Genomic DNA, 20,324 nt, shown 5'->3' on the forward strand with positions numbered 1-20,324 from the left:
TTGTGCGTGAGTTTATATGAATAAACTAGAATTTATTATAAACTAAATGAAATAAAATAATATTTTTTTAAATTATTACCTCAAAATTTACAGAAATATTGATATGAGTAAGCTAAAAATAATTTAATATATCTTAAAATCTGTATTTTTGTTAATCCAAATTTCTTCTGATATTTTAAAAATTCAAATTCAATCATAGTCATATTATCTCGAAATTTAAAAATATATTTTTAAATATATAACTCTTAGATAAAAAAGTACATGTAGACAGGTTTTGTCAAATAAATATATAAAAAGTTATTAACTACCCTTTTGAAAGAATTGCCAGTTTTCGTAGATATTTTAGAAACTGACATAGATATTAAAATATAATTTTTCAGCAAAAAGTTAACTTCTAACCACTCAATTTCTGAAATAAAAAAGGAGTGACGTTGATTATTTAGAGTTTGTGTTAATAAATTTCTAACATGTTTAATTAATTAAAATTACATTATTCCACTATTTACGAATATATTATGGTAACATTAGACATACATAAATAAAATATTTCACAATATTATTTATGTTTATGTTTATGTAAAACGAACAAACAAACCCCAGAAAATGTAATAATCCACCTTTTTCCTTTGTGTGTACAGATATATTAAATATATGACTCTATATCATTTTTATGTCAATAAAACCTTTCTAAATACAAACACAAATATATAAATATGATTTGAACATTCTTTGTTTGATTGATAATACTTTATGCAAATCTTAAATGACATACGGTTCGTTAAACACAAAATTCTAAGGACTTTAAAACGTCTGTAATTTAATTAAATTACTGTTAGATCGATTGTTACCATTTTAATGGTTTATATAAGATAAAACTTATAAAACAGTTTATATAAATCTAAAATAAGTTGATAAAATAGATTTGTAATTTATATATGTTCAAATAATTTTATTTCATATTAAAAACTATTATATATAAATTTAAATAAATGATAAAAAAGTGAATAATAAAGTTGAGTTTATATTGTCATAAATAAATTTAATGCATACTAAATCAGAGAGTTATATTTTCGGTACAATATATTTTATATCTTCAAATGAATTTTCATTAATTTATAATAAATTGCTTATAAAATAATAATTTTTTTGCCTTTTTGAATTAGAAATATAAAACAAATAAAGATAAATTTTTGAATTCTGTTTGTTCTATTAAAGTAAAAAATAACATTACTGAGAAAATTAAATTAATTTACAAAGCCAATCTTATAAACAATTAAATTAAATATTTCATAAATCTAATATTTAATTCGTTTGAATTTAATTATCTCGTAGAATTTCCTTACCTATTTAATATGCAAACTTCGAAAACCCCTTGAATTGCAATATGATATGTCCTAGATATAAATGGTAAAAGGATTAGTGTCTAGTCCAATTAAGTTGTTTTCAACGACGCTTGATAACACAATTAAGACCTTAATTACACGTGTTATACCACAAATGCTTTAATTTCTTAGTTGACAGTCGAACAATCGATGCGATGTCCGTAAGTAACTTAATGGCGGTGGACATCTTCATTTAATTATGGCTAGTACATTTTAAATTTTGACGTGTCCGTTCCTATTTTCCGTGACAATGTCTACGACTGTGTTCTGTCTGACAATCATTTTCTCGGAATTATCTATGAATCACGAGTTTAACTTTAACATGTTGACATGTTACAGTGACTGTATTTTAATTACTACTGCCATTACCATTTATTACAAATAAATCAATTTTAAAAATTATATATAATTTTATCATCCATGTTAATTCATAGTCAGGGGACTAGGACCAAAAATATAAAAATAAATCTGGGGACTGAAAACTGATAGTTTAAAATACATAAGTAAATAATTCTAATTATACCAGTAAAAAGTGCACAAACTTTAGATAACATTTATTCTCCTAACTTATAAATAATGAAAGTATCATGTTTTATTTACAAAGAGAAAATTGCCGAAAGCAACTCATGATTTTTTTTCAAATCCAGAATTTAATATTATTAAACAAGAAATTTTTCCTTTATAGATATTTTGTATAAAATATCTTCCGGCAATTTAAAATAAATAATGATTTAAAACAATTTATCATTGTATTGAAATGTCCTCTTATTGAATTGAAGTATTTTTCCTTAATGAAATAATATGAAACCACAGAGAGGTCCTGATATGTACAACAAGAGAATGTTTCCAATTCAAAGGGTTTTTATTCTGTTTACTTAATAATTACTGAATATTCATTCAACAAACTCAACTGTGAAATTCGACTACCCTTTTAAAATAATAATGGACTGATAACAAACTTAAGTGAACTAAAGTAAAAGTTGATTAGGGAATGTGAAAACACTTTCACATGCTGACCTTGCGGATTTCCACTGCCATTGTGAACGTGGCAAGTGGGAAGTTCAATGGTAAAATGGTGTAATCAGGGGAATTATCAACGAAAGTTAGGAACTCGCCTGAAAAAACCTTTAGAACAAAAATGGTTTAGCTTATAAAAAAAAGTGAATGTACGAGGAAGCAGTATGTAGGTAAAGTAATAACATTTTCGACACTTTCACGTTCTGACCTTGCGGATTTCCAACGCCATTGTGGACGTAGAAAGTTCAATGGCAAAATCGTGTAACCCGAGGAATTGTCAACGAAAGTTGGAAAACTAGCTAGAAAATACCTTTAGAACCAAAATGGTTTATGTTAAAAAAGTAAATGTGCGTGGATGCAGAATGCAACTGAGATAATAACATTTTCACTACTTTCACATGCCGACATTGCGGATTTCCGCCTCTATTGTGGAGGTGGAAAGTTGGAAGTTCAATGGCAAAGTTACGTAACCAGTGGAATTATAAACGAAAGTTGGGAAACTGGTCTGAAAATGCGTTTAAAACAAAAGCGGTTTACTTTGTAAAAAAGTAAATGTGCGAGGATGCAGTATGCAAACAAAGTAACATTTTCAGCACTCCGCTTTTTATGTTAGTACACGAAACATAAAATACAAACATAAATTTTATTCATTAATGGGAAAAAAAGTTTTAACGAAATCCTGGTAAATTAATACCTGGAATATGCAATTCTAATTAATTTTTATTAATTTTAATTGAAGCTATCAATAACACCAGGAAAAATAATGAACGTAAAATAATTTTACTCGGTCAATTTACTAGTGGTAGCGAGTTCCACTGGTAGTTTTTGACCTCTTGGTAGTTTGTCAATATGTAAAATTCCAAGCGTATTATCAAAAGATTAAAGCTTTAATCTAGAATAGTACGAATTCACCACTTACAGCATCTTCTCCAAACGCATTATGAATACCACCTACGTGTTAATTTTGTTTTGAATACATTTTAGTCAAAAAATATGGGAAAGAAATAAATAGCATAAAGAAAGCTTTCAAATAATATACAGTATAGTTTAAGACAAAAGTATTAAAATATAAATGTTTATTCAAATAAATGATGAAACAAAAAATAAATTACTTTTTCCGGTTCCTAATAGGTTTTCTTAAAAAAATATAACGAAAATTCTATATAAGTAAGTTACTCAATATCAGAAATAAATCAAAGGTGAAATAAATATGTGATTTAAACGAAACAAGGATTGTTTCCAAGTGTAGCATTACAAAAACATCTGTATCCAGTTTCAACTGAAAATATTACTGTAAAAATAAGCTAAGGTATTAGAATTTCCATTTGTTTACTGACACAGATTTTGTGGTAAAGTGGAACGAAGCAATTCCTTTTGTTTGATTCACAATCACCCACACAAAAATTTAAATTAAATTGTAGTTAATATTCTTTTCGTGTTAGTGAAATTAAATGGGGTGATATTTAAATTAAGTTTACTGATAATTAATGGTTAAAATATTTGATTGTTGAAATGAAAATGGGACGAATTTTCTAAGGATTAAGTCAATTTTGAATTTTATTACACTACTTACACTTATGGAATCCACTGACCAACCAAGATTTTAAATAGAAAAAGTTCCAAAATAGCGGGTAACTTCAGCAAATGTGATCTGTTTTTAATTTTTTACATTTTTGGGAAATTTAACTTCAAAATATTTACAACAACATTTACTGGAATCAAGAAGAGAAGATTATTTGGATTTCAATGTGTTGAATACGTTTTCTAAATATTAATAAATAAAGGTTAATTAACAGATATTAATTATAACAGTGCAATAATTTAATGCATTCATCATTGTTTAAATATTTTATGAGATAATAATATCTGTTATAAAGTTGCTAATGACTGCCCAAACTAGTTTATGTTTATATATGAGTTTCTCTATTAACGTTTCAATTATTTGCTACTCTCGATTATAAATGAAAAATTAATGCAGCTTTATTATTCTGAAAATTTCAGTATTGTTAATTAAAATAGTTCACCCCATTATTCACCAACGAACAGTGTTAACCTAAACCAAAATACGAATATATCCATTCATTTAGACAATATTTCTAATTATGTGGTCAAATATTTATTTTAATGTTTCATGCGTGAGTGATTTAAGGGGGTTTAATATTTATGTAAACCAACTTACATACAATATCAATATTTATAATAATAGTAATTAATACCGGCACCCTCGTGGGTTTAAGATGAATTCCAGTGACTGATCATAACGTAAACTGATCAATTTTTTTACACTGCATTTACCCTCTTTTAAAAGCCTTAAGTGCTTAGGGAAGTACTGAGATAAAAATTGAAAGTAATATCTCAATTTTAATACTCAGACGGAAGTATATTACTGTTTGAGCTAAGGAAGTAATAGAAAAAAAAAAGGGCAATAGAAAATTTTAACTTTTTAAGACGTTTTGAATACATTCTTTTATAGTATAATTTTGTTTTTAAACGAGGCAAATTACTTCAATTTCAAAAGTTGCACAGCTTGTTTATCGAATATTAAGAGTTTAATAATAAGGTTGAAATGTAACTACATATTGTTATTTTGGTTTTACCAGTGTGGTAGACTTATGACCCCAAAGTTGTGACAAGTATCCCAGCTGTTGTCGTCCTAAAGAATGTAATTCGCCTCAAAGCTTCAAATTCCTTAAAATGAACGCGAAACTGGAAACTACCTCAGATATATAACGTTTGTCGAAGATATTTTATTAAAAGGAAATGCCTAAAATAGTTTACATAAAACGTTCTACAATATTATATATAATTAAATTTTATAAATACCATGTGACAAATTTTAAATTGATATTATATTCAAAGAACTAAGGATACTTTATTTCATTTAGAGGTGATGCCACTAATTCGTAACGATTTTCAACATTTCTTTCATTTTTATTAATGGTTAATTAGCCAAATATCACACTAAAAATATAAATGTTGTGACTAATCTCTGTTTTAGAGTTTTAAGAAAAAATTCAACAGCTTTTCTTATCAAAAGTTTTATTTGTAGCTTCTTAAATTAAATTAAATAATTAATATTTTAATTATAATTTTACCAAAATGATATCAATCTCTACAATTTTGTTTCTAATAGATTATCCCAACCACAAATAAAATAATTAATATATTAATAAAAATATTAATTTGAATTGTTTTCTGCATTATATTTTATGCAAAATTGACTATTTATAAATAAATATTGTCTCAAATTTTGTATAAAAATAATAAAAATAAACAAAAGTTTTTGCTAACTTTAATTCAAAACAAAAGACTTTTGAAATATTTATTAATATTGTATTTGTATGTGTTTCCCTCCTAAATGGCCTTTTGTAAAAATTTTGTTATAAATCAATTGAAACTGAAAAAAAAAAATATTACAGTTTTTATATTAGGCGAAACTATATCCAAACTTAGAACTGGAAATTGTTACGTATAAACCTTAATGCATTTTAAAAACCGATGCAAAGATATAGGAAGCAATCTCACAACTTTTCTAACCTTGATTGTTTCCAAATACTTTAAACGTGAATTCCAGTTAGTAGAGGGGAGAATGATCCCTTGAGCCTCTTAACTTTCTTAAGATAAATTACAGTATAATAAGATCCACGTCTAATATAAATGCTAACTTATATTTAATTACATTGTTTCCTAAATGAAACTGTGTTATTAGTGTTGACTTTATAATTATCGTTGATTGTGTCGCTTAATAAATAAAGTGTACACGAATTAAACAGAAATTTGTGTAATTAATTAAGAAGATTGGGTCTTCCTAATTCAGAAAAAGTTTAGTTATAATAGTATTTATTTATTATGTCCTGAATATTTAGAAAAACATTTTTTGATGTCTTAAAGTATCATCTAACTATATTATTTCTTAAATTAATAACATAAACATTAGAATGGAAATACACAAGCAAATATTTGAAAGCTTTTTTGTAGTCTTTCTAATAATGCTATTTATTATTTTTTTGTACTTTGTATTTAAACTATTTGAGTCAAAAATTAGTGTCCTGGAGTCTATACTAACAAAAAAATTAAGCAGTATCTCGTGCAAAAATCCTTGTGTGACATGTTTAAAAATCACTTCATTGAAAAATTGAACAAATGTAATTTATTTTAAGAAATGTTATGTTATTAAAAACATGAATTACATTTTTACAGTACCTAATATTGTATCTCACCATTATTTGAATTTTTAAATTCAGGTGGAGATTGTATACTTGCGTCACCACAAACATTGTTTCAATTAACACCGATATCCATTAATAATGTGCGTATTATCCATATTAAGTTACTAATTGCGTCATTGTAATAAAGATATATCCGAATACTTCATTTTCCCCTTATATTAATCCATCGATTTTCAAATTGCGGAAATTGCGTTGTTGAGCCACAAATGAAAAATTCTTCCGGTTAACGTACCCATAAATGTTCCCGGAAAACACTGAAAACTTTACTGTTATTGGCTTCTGCCACAGTTAAAATCAAATAAAGTCCCAAACGAGAATTTCGTTACGCCAACTAAAAACGTCATTAAGTCGCAAAGACAATAAATACCGCGAAACGTTAATTGGCGGCAATTTCTATTGAAAACGAAACGCAGCTCTGTCAATGATTTAATGCAGACGCGAAACAATTGTTTATTGTCACGCCGACATAAATGACAATTTGATTCACCGGCAATACGTCCAACGCAAACTAACTAATTAAATTTACGCTAACTAGTTTCAATTTAACGGCAAGTTTCAAACCTCGGTTATGGTTACAATGACCAACCACATTTGCGTAATCTTATCGTATAAGTAAAAATAGGAATCAGTTCTCCGTTCTGTTCGCGGTTCATTATATAAATTATTATTCCGGACGTGTCGTGTTGAGAGATAAATGGCACATTCATCTTCAGTACACCGTGTAATTGAATCAAGGCCGAAGACAATAGTCTGCAATCAAAATTATTAATTTGCAAGTTAAGTTTGATTTATACATAACACCACTTATTAACGAACAGGTTAATAAAGTATTATAATAACAGAAGTGGATTCTATGAAAGTAGGATTACCGCTCGTCCTCATTAACATGTGAATATTTCGACAGTTTGTTTGGATATTACTGAACAATTCATGTAGATCCATTGTTATGATTTAATAATCGATGTTTTCTAGCCATTGAAATTAACATCATTAAAATTAATACAATGATTGTTTCAGGCGAATCGGATTAATTAATTTATTTGTTTTTTATAGAAAATCGAGTTTCTATCAATTTTATTAATCGATAACACTCTTATTATGTAACTAAATTTGTCCATGTTACTCAGTAACTGGTTTGAATGGAGTATAGAATTTTATCATATATATTACAAAAAAAGATAATCCTTTGGAAACTTGTAAATCAATATTTATGACATTTTGGATCTACATTCATTAGAAGTTTTTTCTTAAAATGAATTCAAGAATCTCCCCATTAAATATTTTAATTACTTTTGAAATTCACTGCATACATAGACCGTAATATTGAAAATAAGTTTTAATAGATTTTTGCATAAATTAAACATATAAACTAGTATTACAATTAATATCACCAAATACCATGAGAAATAAATAAAAAAAAATTAATTAAATTAAGAATGTTGGTCACCTTTTGTACTAGGAACAGCTCCCATCCTCTATGGTATACTCTAAACTGAAGAAAATGTTCATTCATAGCACGATATTCTTCCCTGAGAGTTTGAATTGAGAATACAGTTGTATCAAAGATATTATAAGAAAAGATAATTCTCTGAAAACCAGTAAATCAAAATTAATGACGTTTAGGATCTACATTCATTAGATTTTTTTTCTAAAAGTTAAAAATGGACCATTATTTTACAGATAATCATGGAGAACATCACGGATTCCATTTGTCACAAGACCAATGTCACAATCAACGACTCCGATGACTTCGACGTCTGGGCCTATGTCGAGTGCTATCGCGGTCTACAACGTCAACCGCTCTATATGGCTCTACCGATTACCATTATCAATTGCTTCATCTTCGTCACCGGATTTCTAGGGAACATCTGCGTGTGCATTGTAATCGCCAAGCACTCCTCACTGCACACCGCTACGAATTATTATCTCTTCAACTTGGCTATTTCGGATTTGTTGCTGCTGGTCTTTGGTAAATATATACACACCCTTTTATCCTTCAATGACATTCCTTTACGTATCGTTTTTTTTGGACTAAGTAATTTGAGGTACGTTAATAATTTCTGTTCAATAATTGTTGTGTTAAGTTATTTATCGTGAATAAAATTAATTTAATCAAATTAATGAGCGGTGCACGCTCACGCATCTGCTTTGAACGAAACAGAATGTGTTGTTTCAATTCAACTTTATCCGCAGTCTATCTGTATTTAGATATTGAAATAGCAGCCATTAAAATAATTTAATACATTTAAATTTATATAGTAAAACATGAAATAATTTTTATTACAAATTCAAAAATGCTGAATAATAATTTTTTTATTAATTAAAATCGAAATGTTAAAGTTAAAAATTATTTATTGTGAGGTAATATTATATTTGAACTAAAAATATTATGCTCATATATGTAAATCAACAAATTAAGCTAAAAATGCCTAGAGGTGTACATTTAACGATATAAATTAAAAAATAGAATAGAAAAGTTCCGGAATGGTGAAAAGCAGAATAGAATTTCAGTCGATTTAAATTTAAACAAATCAATTTCGAGGACAATTTCCAACGCATTCCATATAAATCATGAAATAAATGAAGTTAATGTGTTGGTGAGTAGCGTAAAGACTTAAAGAAGCTGGTCTCTAAACCAATCAATGAAAGGTATAAGTTTACTAGACCTACTGTGCAGTTTGGTGGAGGATAATGGATCGTTTTGTTTTTCGTGACATTCTGGAGAACCTTAAACATAAGTTTAAGGTGGACCTTCCAGCATGATAAAGATCCGAAATATGTCTATGTTAGATAAAGAATTGTTTGCTTCTCAAGAAGTACGTGTAATATCTTAGCCAGCACAAAGCCCATACTTCAATACAATTGAAAACCTTTGGTATGAAATTGATCGGAAAATCTATGCAAAAAGTGGAAAGAAAAAAATATTAAACGATGTATAGAAAAGCTACTGAAATCAATAAAAAAAGTTATTAAAAATAATAGATACGCTACTAGATTTTAAATAAAGGAAGGCTAAATGTATGTAAGGTTGTTTTATTATATAATTGCTCTACCTTTGACCCTCAATTTTTTTTTTCAAATACCTAACTAAACCCACAACAATAGATAATTATATTGCCGTATTGTTGTTATCAAACATATTGCATAACTGACAATCAAGACAAATGAAATTTTTAAAGTTGCTTTACATATGAGAGATAACGTATATATTTTTTTCATTATGATTCATAGAAAAAACATTTTGTCATTAATTTTTAAAACTAAAATTTCTCACTATAAAATTTATAAATTGAAATAAAATGTTTAATAATTTTTATATCTGATTTTATTTAAATATTTATTAACTGAAAGTTAAATATATTTTTAATAATAAAAGAATATTTCTCATCAGAAATTGGTTTCTATTGTAATTTATAGAAAACATTTTGTTCCAAATTTGTAAAAAAAAATAAAATTTGTCACTCGGAGAGTAGTTTTAAAAATGTTTGAAATTAGAAAATTTAATTTTTTATATTCATTTGTGAAAAATAAATGAAAATGCTTAAATAACTAAATACTCAATATTATGAAGTAAATTTCGATTAATAACATACGAAAAGAGAAAATAAGTAAACATTATTTGTCAACATTAACTTTAATCATTTAGATTAAATATTTTGAATGGAAGATTCAAACTCAACTAATTACGGACGTATTAATTTTAAAGGTAAAAGTAAAATGCCGTAATAAATTAAAGTACCAGATTAAATTTATCTTGACTTTATGATCTGAAAGACGCTTTTAATAAACGAAAATTAATAAAATTTACCCATTTATCTAGATTCGTTCACATAAAACTTAACACGGAAAAACTTGTAGCATAATTTGTACATTAAACAAATAGACAAGCCTTAACATGCAGTAGTGGCCATAATTATAGCAATTTATTAATATGTTTAATGTTTAATATTTTATATTTTTTATTCAGTATCTAATTTTATTCCTTGTGTAGATGTTAAATAATTTTATATTAATAAATTATTAATTCTACACGTGTAGGTCAGATTATCCAAATCTTTAATCAGTTTATTCAAAAAATTTAATTAAACATAAAATCGCGTGAAGGAAATGAGATGATTTTGTTCAATAGATATTCGTATGGTTGTAAAATTCTTTATGGGTAAATTAAATCAGGCTATAGTCGATAAGCATATGGAAAAAAGGAAATTACAAGTAAAATCTCCAACATCTTTTAATCAGTATTTCAAAGGCATTTTTCAAATTGATTGATGTTCCAACATTTCGTAATGTGTTTAATTACAATTTCATAATTGATTCTTATGAACAGCTAAATTATAATTTACTTTTACCATTAAGTATACTTAAACGAACGCTGGTTTGACCGTTATAAATTATTTCGATTCTTATAAGTCAATAAATTGGATACAGTTATACTTTGTATATAGAAAATTTGTAAATGCACCCGTTCAATTTTCAGCGGATGGATGTCTACACATGTAGACGGGTCGCAATGTTGTTAACTGGCAATCCTCAACAGGATAATCTCCAATTTTTTTCTTTAATATCCACACAAGAATTCGCAAAAAAATATCGTGTTCAATTTGAAATTCACAGGGAAAAATGTAAAGTGAGTTGCACGACTATGTAATGTGAATATTGAGTGGGTATGGAATCCATACTATGGTTGAAAATAAATTTTAAAAAACGTCAAAATTATGTTTTGATTCATACTAAAATTGAGTCATATTGCATTTGATATTGCATTAGATATTAGTTTGGTAATTTATTTGAAAATTCAATTTGCACGTATTTTAAAATGAAACGTACAGAGCGAAAACTTTTGTGTTTTCAACGAAGTTTTAAAACAAAATGTGACCATAAACACAGTTTAAATAGTTCTTCATAATGTCATCTTAATTGATATGAACTATCGTTCATATATAAAGCAACTTGTATGTTTAACAATAACAATACGGCAATACAATTGTTTATCAGTGGGTTTAATTAGGTAGTTATTAATATTTGAAAAATATTTAAGGCATAAAAATAGAACTAGAAGAAGCCTTTTTTTATAACTATATAATATTTTAATAATAATTAATTTAATAGAATTTTAGCAAAATAAAACTTACATATTTAAATTATATAAAAACTATACAAATTTTTACATTTTTAAATTTTTTTATAAAATAAAAAAATTATAGTATGATTTTTGTGTGTTTTCCAAAATTACAAATTGATAAACAGGTGTGTACCTTATGACCAAATGACAAAACGACGAAAAAAAAACCATAAATTTTTTCTATGTTAGGAAAGTTGTGGAATTGGAGAAATTTAAGTGATTTAAAAAGTTCTCTTTAACGATTTTTAACAAATTTAGAGAATAAATTATTACAGAAATTGTGAAAAATTACCAAAATCCTGAAAAAAAATCATTAAAACGAAAATTTATCTGGACTTATCTGGATTTAATTCCAATTTTTCTCAACTGAAATAAATTATAAATAATTCGTTCACATCAAACTTAACACTCAGATGAAACTCAGATTTACTAACATTCCGAAATGTCCAAATTACATAATGTTCAAATGACCGAAAAATCACTGAAACGGCAAATTATGAACAAATTTTTTATGCGTTAGTTATTCAGAGAATATTCTTCGTGTATTGTTGAAATTGTTAAACAACTGCAGTATTTAAAACGATTATTTAAATGGCACACATTTGGGAATCGTGTCTTATGATGTGATGGGATCAATTACTTGTTGAAGGAAGTCGACGTAGCATCTTATTCCGACTATGTTAAGACCTTAACAATTGCCCATATTCTGGCTAATTACCCAAACTACGAAATCCGCTGATATTTCGATAACATCAAAGGACACTAGGAGACAGTTCAAAGTTTCCCACATACAAATTTTTCTTAAACAAACGAAATTATATAACCTATCCTTACTTTAAACTATATTTCCATAGCTTATAATAACATCCTGGGGTTCATTCAGATTTAAGAAATAAATATCTTTCACAAAGACATAATAAGAGTTCAGACTCGTGAATACATTTTACGTTTTTTTCATATTTTATTTTCCGACATTTCACATGTAATCTCCAAATTTTAAGGAGATCAGAAATGCACAGAATTATTTTTTGGGAAATAATTAGATTAAATTTAGAAGTAAGGCTCATTATTAGTTTCATGTAGAAGTCACAGTTTTCACCAATTTATAAAGGTATTTTCTCAGCAAATTCAGTAATGGCACTCACCTCGGCAATGTTATTACATATTAAATTTTAATATCCGCCTTCAGGCATGCAAAGTGTTCGTCTAAAAGCCTGCAATATTTACAAGTTTGTTCATTCATTTGCGTCTCCAATTTTTTGTATGGATGAAAACTTTTATTGCGCGGCGAATAGAACAGAATGTTATTAAAGACTCCTCTGAAGGCGGATAATAAAAAGTCCTTTATCTTGCTGATATGCAAGGGCATATTTACTGGGGTAATTTGTAAAATTTAAACTTTCAGATGCAAAATTATAATGGGAAAAGTAAATGGAACAATGTGAATTAACTGCTTAATATTAATTAATACTTGTTTATTATTTTAATTCCTGTTAAAATCTGTTTTTCTATGGTGTAAAAATATGATGCAACACAACGTCAAATCTAATTAATTATTTTCAAAACTAATGTTTGAATTAACTGTAACTGTGACTGCAGAAAACACATTCATGGGTCACAGCATTTCTTTATTTTGAAAACTACTCGTGCATATTTTAAAATTGAATTTAATTCCGTAAATCTAATTAAAATAGTAGACGGAAAATCTAAATTAATGTTTATCTGTTAACGCAAAGAGATTTACTAACATGTCTAAATGTCAGACCGTTTCAGTTTCAAAAGTTCCTCATTAAAACTACGGGTTTAGCTGTAATTCCTTTTGAGGTGCAAAATAAAAGTAGACTGGTATGTGAGGTTAATTTTGAGCGCGCCAGAATATTGATTGTTGATGTGTGGAGTTTTTCTTTTCAACAAACTTCTTGTTCTTATTATATCTTGTCAGTTGAGGACCACCCTTCACATAAAACGTACTGATTATGGTTCTTCTCATGCATAATTCTTTTGGTCGTAAATTGTGATGTATGTAGAACATGTCTGTCTTATTTTACGTTGTCTGTCCCTCCCTGATTCAGGAATTGACCTCAAAAATATTTAACAACAAAAGACGAACGTTTATTTCAAAATAACTTGTTTTCCAATCAAATTTGCGAAAGAACTAATTGAATTTGCATAGTTTAGATTACAGGTTTGATCATTTTGTTCTATATACCAAATATTTAAATGAAAATTGTTTTTGAGTAAATAAATCGTAAGTTTACACAGTTTATTTAATTTTTTTAAAACGAGTTTCGATAATAAAAAGGGTACATCAAAGTTTCAACGGTATTTGATTTTCATTAATGGAAAATTCGTTGCCGAAACTAATGAATGATTAAATAATGCAGTTTATTTGTAATGAATTACTTTTATAGATTACATTTTTTATTACATACAATGGTAATGGAGATCAAAATCTGATACTTTTAGCATTTTGTTGATGATTTATTCATTTATTTATGTTACTTTCTCTGTCTCATATTTAATATTCACTTTTTCAATAATTTCATTTCAAATGTTAGATTTAAACTTTTCTATTTAGACCTTATTTATAATATACAACTGTAGATGTTTGTATATTATAAATATTTTTTAACTAAAAATTTTGTTGTCATTTACTAAGATTAAAGTGATTTATTGGAGCATGGTTTTAAATCGTGTACTTTGCTATGGATTCGAATCCAATTTAAAATATTCTTTTGTTAGGAACAGGATGACAATCAATACGTAATATCAAGTTATTCTGGATATTTGCAAAATTTTAATGATCCATGAAGTTAGAAAAGAAATATTTACTTTACCGCATCCTGTTTTTTTTACATTTCACAAAAAGTTTAGATAAAATGCATTAAAAGTTACTGAATATTTTAAGGTTCTAGGATGAATTTTTGTTTTTAAATTCTTTCTTAAGTGTGAACGCATTTCATAATATTAAAAAGAAAATTAAATTAATAATAAAGAATTATTTTTTAACGTATTAATTAGTTATATTAAATAAATTAAATACTTGATTAAAACGACAAATTATTAATAATTATTATTATAAAGAAACAATAAATATTCAAAATAATTTGTTATTAATAGGTTATAAACCCGAAATCTTAAATCGTATAAAGTTTATTAGTTTTAACATTTCAAATAAAAATTTCAAAATATTTTTAATAATTATTTAATAAATAATATTTAATACTTATAAGATATAATATAATTTTGAAAACATTAAAAGCAGTTTATTAACTTTAAAATATTAAATAAAAATTTCAAAAACTTAAAATTAAAGTAAATTGGATAAATAACATTTGTCTTAGAAACACTCGGTGTTTTACGAATGTATACAAAATTTAAAATATAATTAACAATTATTTAAGAGTAGATAAATTTTTTTGCTTAGTACTTTTTTCTTTAATGAATTAATTAATTGCTACATTAAGTTAATTAGCTATTTATTGATTAACACCATTTTGGCCCAAGTCCTAATAGTGCTTTTAAGTCTTAAGTGCTATGTCGTGAAATATAAATTAGTTGCTGCTATTTAAGAAAAAATAATAATAATAATCAGACCATTGTCACTCACGTATATAAATTCAATTTAAAAAGATTTAATCCACTTTTTGAATTTTTTTGGCAATCTTTCACTTTAACAACGTCCCGACAACAAAAAACGTTTTCTTACTGATTTTTAATGCATTTTAAAGCAAGGCTTAAGACTTCCAGGTGAGATGAAATTCCCACGTGAGATGCTAAAACATTACACACGGATTTGTCCGGACATTAATATCAATATTAATAGACAACTTAACTCGGTCTTCGGTCAATAAATCTTTTTGCTTAAGGGTTTTGACTGAACATTTTAAGCATTTCAATAGTGATAAAAATATGACGTTTTTTCAGGCTTGCCCAACGATGTCGCTAGCTATTGGCACATGTATCCTTGGAATCTCGGCGAGTTTTTCTGCAAAAGTCGGGCACTTGTGTCTGAAATGTAAGTGGATAATATTGAATGTTTATATTCTGACTCTTCCTTTTTCTTCAACCGTACGGAAAGTTTCGTGGGTGAATGAAAAAAGTTTCTTTAATTCTCTTGTTCTTATTACGTGTTGCCAGTTTATTTAACTTTGTTTACTCTCTGATGTGATTGTGACAAAATCCAAATACTTTCCATGTTTACATGTTATATTCGATTAAAATAAATAAAACACCTTCAACAATGGTCGAAAATAATAAGATATATTACTATTAATTAATCAATTTTTTTCCTATCAATGTCGACCATTCGTGTTGTCGTCATGGCACCATGATAAAAGAATTGTTGTGATATGGTTGAAGCCAAATGATACAATAGAAAGCCAATACAACCGGGAAATATTATTTGAAATGCAGCCAGCGGCGCAATTAGTAATTAGAGTTCTGTTAATTGAGGTTTTAAAAATGTTGGTTTGTATGCTGTATTCATATATTTTTTAAGCATATTCATTAAAATAGTGTGATACAGAGCGCTAGTTAAACTATTGAGCTTCTCCCATTTTTTCCAGTGACCACCATTGTGGAATTCCATGCCTTTGATTATTCAATCTGATTTCATGATAAAAGTTTGTATGTTTGATAATAGTTCCATCAAAATGTTTCATATACGTGCTAATGTTGATACAACCCTGTTAGGCGGTGAATTATTTCATGAATGATAGGTGCGTTATTTAATATCATATTTTCCTATATACAATATATAACTGATATTTTATAATTTACTTTTGAACTCTTGTAACTGCTTAATTGTAACACCACAGTTCTTTCAAATATTTTACCTCTAAAATACACACTATCATCTTCTCAGATCAAGTCGTGACCATTGTTCCCACCACCAAATACATTAACTTAATTGAAAATGTACAAAGCCAGGCCTTAAATTGTTCTACTTCAAGATTGATCGTATTTACCCAGTTAGAGGGACTGAACAAAATACAGTTTATTTACCCTTATGTTTCTGCATGAGAGGTCAGTTTTTAATTAAATCGTTTAATAGTAAATGAATTCGCTGGGATTTATTTTATTAATATTTTAAACAACAATTCCTTAAAAAGAATTGGAAAATTCTTAATAACCTGTTTATGTGAAATCTTAACAAATTTTAAATTATATTGAATATTTTAATTTAACATTAAACACAAACAAAATTTATATTTACTTCTGTTAACAAAGGGTATTTATAATTATTTCAACAATTCAACAATGATATGTTTGTACGTTAGTTAAATATTTATTAATTTTAACTATTTTAATTAAAAATGAGATGTACTATCAGTAAACAATTCTTATTTAATTATAAATACCCCATTTAACTATTAATAATTTTCTTATAAAACTAACCTAAATACGTCAAATTAGGTAGGTAAATGATTGATTAAAACCCTTTAATTAAATTTATCTTTCTAACTTTGATAATTAATTATTAATCACAAGCAATGTGTTAACTTCTTTAAGAAATTGATTAATGACAAATTAAGAAATTTGTAATCAATTTTATTATGAAAGTAATTTACGCAATTACAATAATATCTTAAAAGTTTCGCACATGAAATGACATTCTTGCAAGTAATTTCATGTCGACCCATGTCCTAATGAAACCAGTAATTTGGCTTGTTAATTTGCAGGGCCTCTTACGTGTCTGTATTGACAATAGTCGCCTTCTCGACGGAACGGTACTTGGCCATCTGCTATCCTCTCTATTTGCATAAGATGAGCGGATTTCAACGGGCCGCCAAGATAATCGCCGTGATGTGGGTCGTCTGCTTCCTGGCCGCTCTACCCTTTGCCCATTACACAACAGTGGACATGATTTACTATCCAAACTCAAACAGAAAAATTCAGGTAATATTGATCTAATTAATTGGTTTATTTTAAATTATTAATTACAATTAGACATTAAAAAAATAATAATTAATTTAAAGATTAAAAAATTAAAATTAATATTTGAAATTTGTTTACAAACTTGTAACAATAAAACAATTTTATTTTAATATAATATTTTAATTACAATATAAAAATATAAAATTATTATTAATAATAAATTATGTGTCAAAAAATTTTTAAAAATTGATTTTATTACTTTGTTTTCTAAAAAATTTAAGTATAAATTATTTGAAAATTTTTTAAAAATTGTTTGATTTTTTTAATTTTAATTCTTTATATTTTTAAATTATATTTAAAATTTTCTATTAGCTGAATTTGTAAAATATATGGTAATTGACTTTTTCCTAAATTTTACAAAATTTGAAATAAACCGGAGAGAAATTTATTTTTCATATTTGGTTATTTGGTTATTATTATTACTATTTTAATTAATTAAGTTGTTTAATATTTTTATTTAAATATGATATTAACTTGTTTATGTTTACAGTCCTAGATAATAGCAAACAGAGTATGGACTGAAAAATAAAAAAAAATATAAATATTATATATAAAATTATATATAAAATTAATGTGCTTAACATCTGCCCCTGCTATCTATAATCCTGCCAGCTTATACTTAACCTGTCCGGTAAAAGTTCTAACAAATACCTTTGGCTTTGTTTTCTGTGTGGTTTATTTTAATTTTCATGAATAAAGCGTTTATATCATAAAAGGCATTTTATGAAGAGAATATTATAATGAAATATGAAAAGGTTTTATGCATCTCATTAAATAATATAATAATAAATTTAAGTAATTCGTATATATTAACAAGGAACATTGTGAATTTTAGTCTCTGTTCAAAATAACAATAAAATTCAATGGACTTTTAGTTATCTAAAAATTAATGTTAATACATCTTATTTTTGCAATAAATAATTAATATTAATGTTATGGCAAATATAAAATGAAATTTCATTTAATTACGACATATTTTATTATGTATTTTAAATAATAACAGTGAATTTTCATCTCACAAAAGTATTGTTAATATATATTTATTTATAAGTGTAAAATGATAAAATAATATTATTAATAAATAAATAATTTTAACATTATTACGCATAAAACCCAAAAAAATTTCATTTAACATAAATATTGTATTAAATTTGTGTCCAGTATTTATAATAAGAAATAATTAAATATGAAAACAGTCAGTAATTAGAGTTAACATTAATTAAAATGAATAATAAAATCCAAATTATTAAAAATTGGAAAAACATAATAATTATTTAATTTAATTTATATTAATTAAAAACGTACTTTTGTTGTTTGTTATAGAAACACATAAAATATCATAACTCAGTTTTAACATAGTTCTTTTAAATGTCTAATACTTAAAAATAATAAAATAGTTTCATAAAAACTTGTGCATATACCTTGTCATTTTAATTATGTCTAAATTTGTTGTGTCCGCAGAAATTATATAATAATTGATGATACTTTTTGTGTTGCTCAATTTTATGTGTATTTTTATAAAAGCTCTCAAACAATTCACCTGCGAAGCATTTTAACTTTTAAATGGTAAGCTCTTTAAAGTAAACTGTGAAATTTGAAATACATCAATATATCACTGCCAACTTTTGTCACCGACTTTCCACTCGCAAACAGAACAACAATAACAACACGGAAAAAAAATAAGCCCAGCTTTTTTACATCAAACGAAATAAATCATCCACGGGCATTTAAATTCACACCAAAGCTAATTGAATAGATTTCAAAATCAATTTTGTAATGTTTCTTTTATGCAATGAGGAAAAATGGTGCCTGTCAAAAATTCATTTATATATGTTCATATGTTAGATTTTATTTGTATATTAAACATCTCAACTAAAATAGACAAAGTCATTATTAGTTTTTACACAATTTTACAATTTCACCTGAAAACTAACAAAAATTACACAAATTTACACTTTTTTTCTTACTTTTTTAGTATAATCACTAACATGAATATAATATTTTATTAGAAAGGTGTGTAAATTATGCTTTCAGTGGTGGCCCTTTTGGCTAATTTTTTTAATAATAAATAACTCCTAGTACCTCCTTGATAGCTTATTCAATTACAAACATTTCAAGTTTTAACAGATCAGGATCAAATATAAAATGAGAATATTTTGACAGAAATAATAAGAAAAGAGTATAAACTGTGTGCTAATTTTATGTTTGGTATAATTAAATATTATTTGCTTCCCAGAAAATAAATTTTGGATATTATCCAAAAGTTTAGTTGTAGGGTGTTGTGTATGATTCCACTTCTTCTGAGACACATTAAACTTAAACATAGAGAATTAAAATTGTCTTCAAATCAGTACATTGTATGGCGAGAATGAATGATTAAAGGCAGTTTACTTAGGAACATTTCGTAGTTAACAAGTTTTTGGAACAATACAAATGTCCAATTACGTCAGAAAGCATTGTTATAAATGTACAAGGCATTTGTTATTCATGATTCTTATTTATTCTAAGACATACCAAAAAAGACAATTCGAATTTCTACTTTCAAATAAAACAATTATCGTTGGATGCATAATTGACTCACCTTTCTAAGAAATATATTATTCTGACTGACAATTTATTGTAGATATAGAAAGT

The 20,324-nt window shown here is 26.2% G+C and overlaps 1 protein-coding gene across 1 annotated transcript in view; it reads left to right on the forward strand.

The window, feature by feature from the left end:
• The window catches only part of LOC109597676 (neuropeptides capa receptor), a 46,557-nt gene that overhangs the window by 21,363 nt on the left and 4,870 nt on the right, over positions 1–20,324 (forward strand). The window contains exons 2-4 of the mRNA XM_020013424.2: positions 8,309–8,597; positions 15,678–15,768; positions 17,435–17,651. Coding sequence (XP_019868983.2) covers positions 8,315–8,597; positions 15,678–15,768; positions 17,435–17,651 — 591 coding nt within the window. The 5' untranslated portion in view covers positions 8,309–8,314. The remainder of the gene's footprint in view (positions 1–8,308; positions 8,598–15,677; positions 15,769–17,434; positions 17,652–20,324) is intronic.

This window comes from Aethina tumida, chromosome 7 (genome assembly GCF_024364675.1).
Source record: "Aethina tumida isolate Nest 87 chromosome 7, icAetTumi1.1, whole genome shotgun sequence".
NCBI classification, from domain to species: domain Eukaryota; kingdom Metazoa; phylum Arthropoda; class Insecta; order Coleoptera; family Nitidulidae; genus Aethina; species Aethina tumida.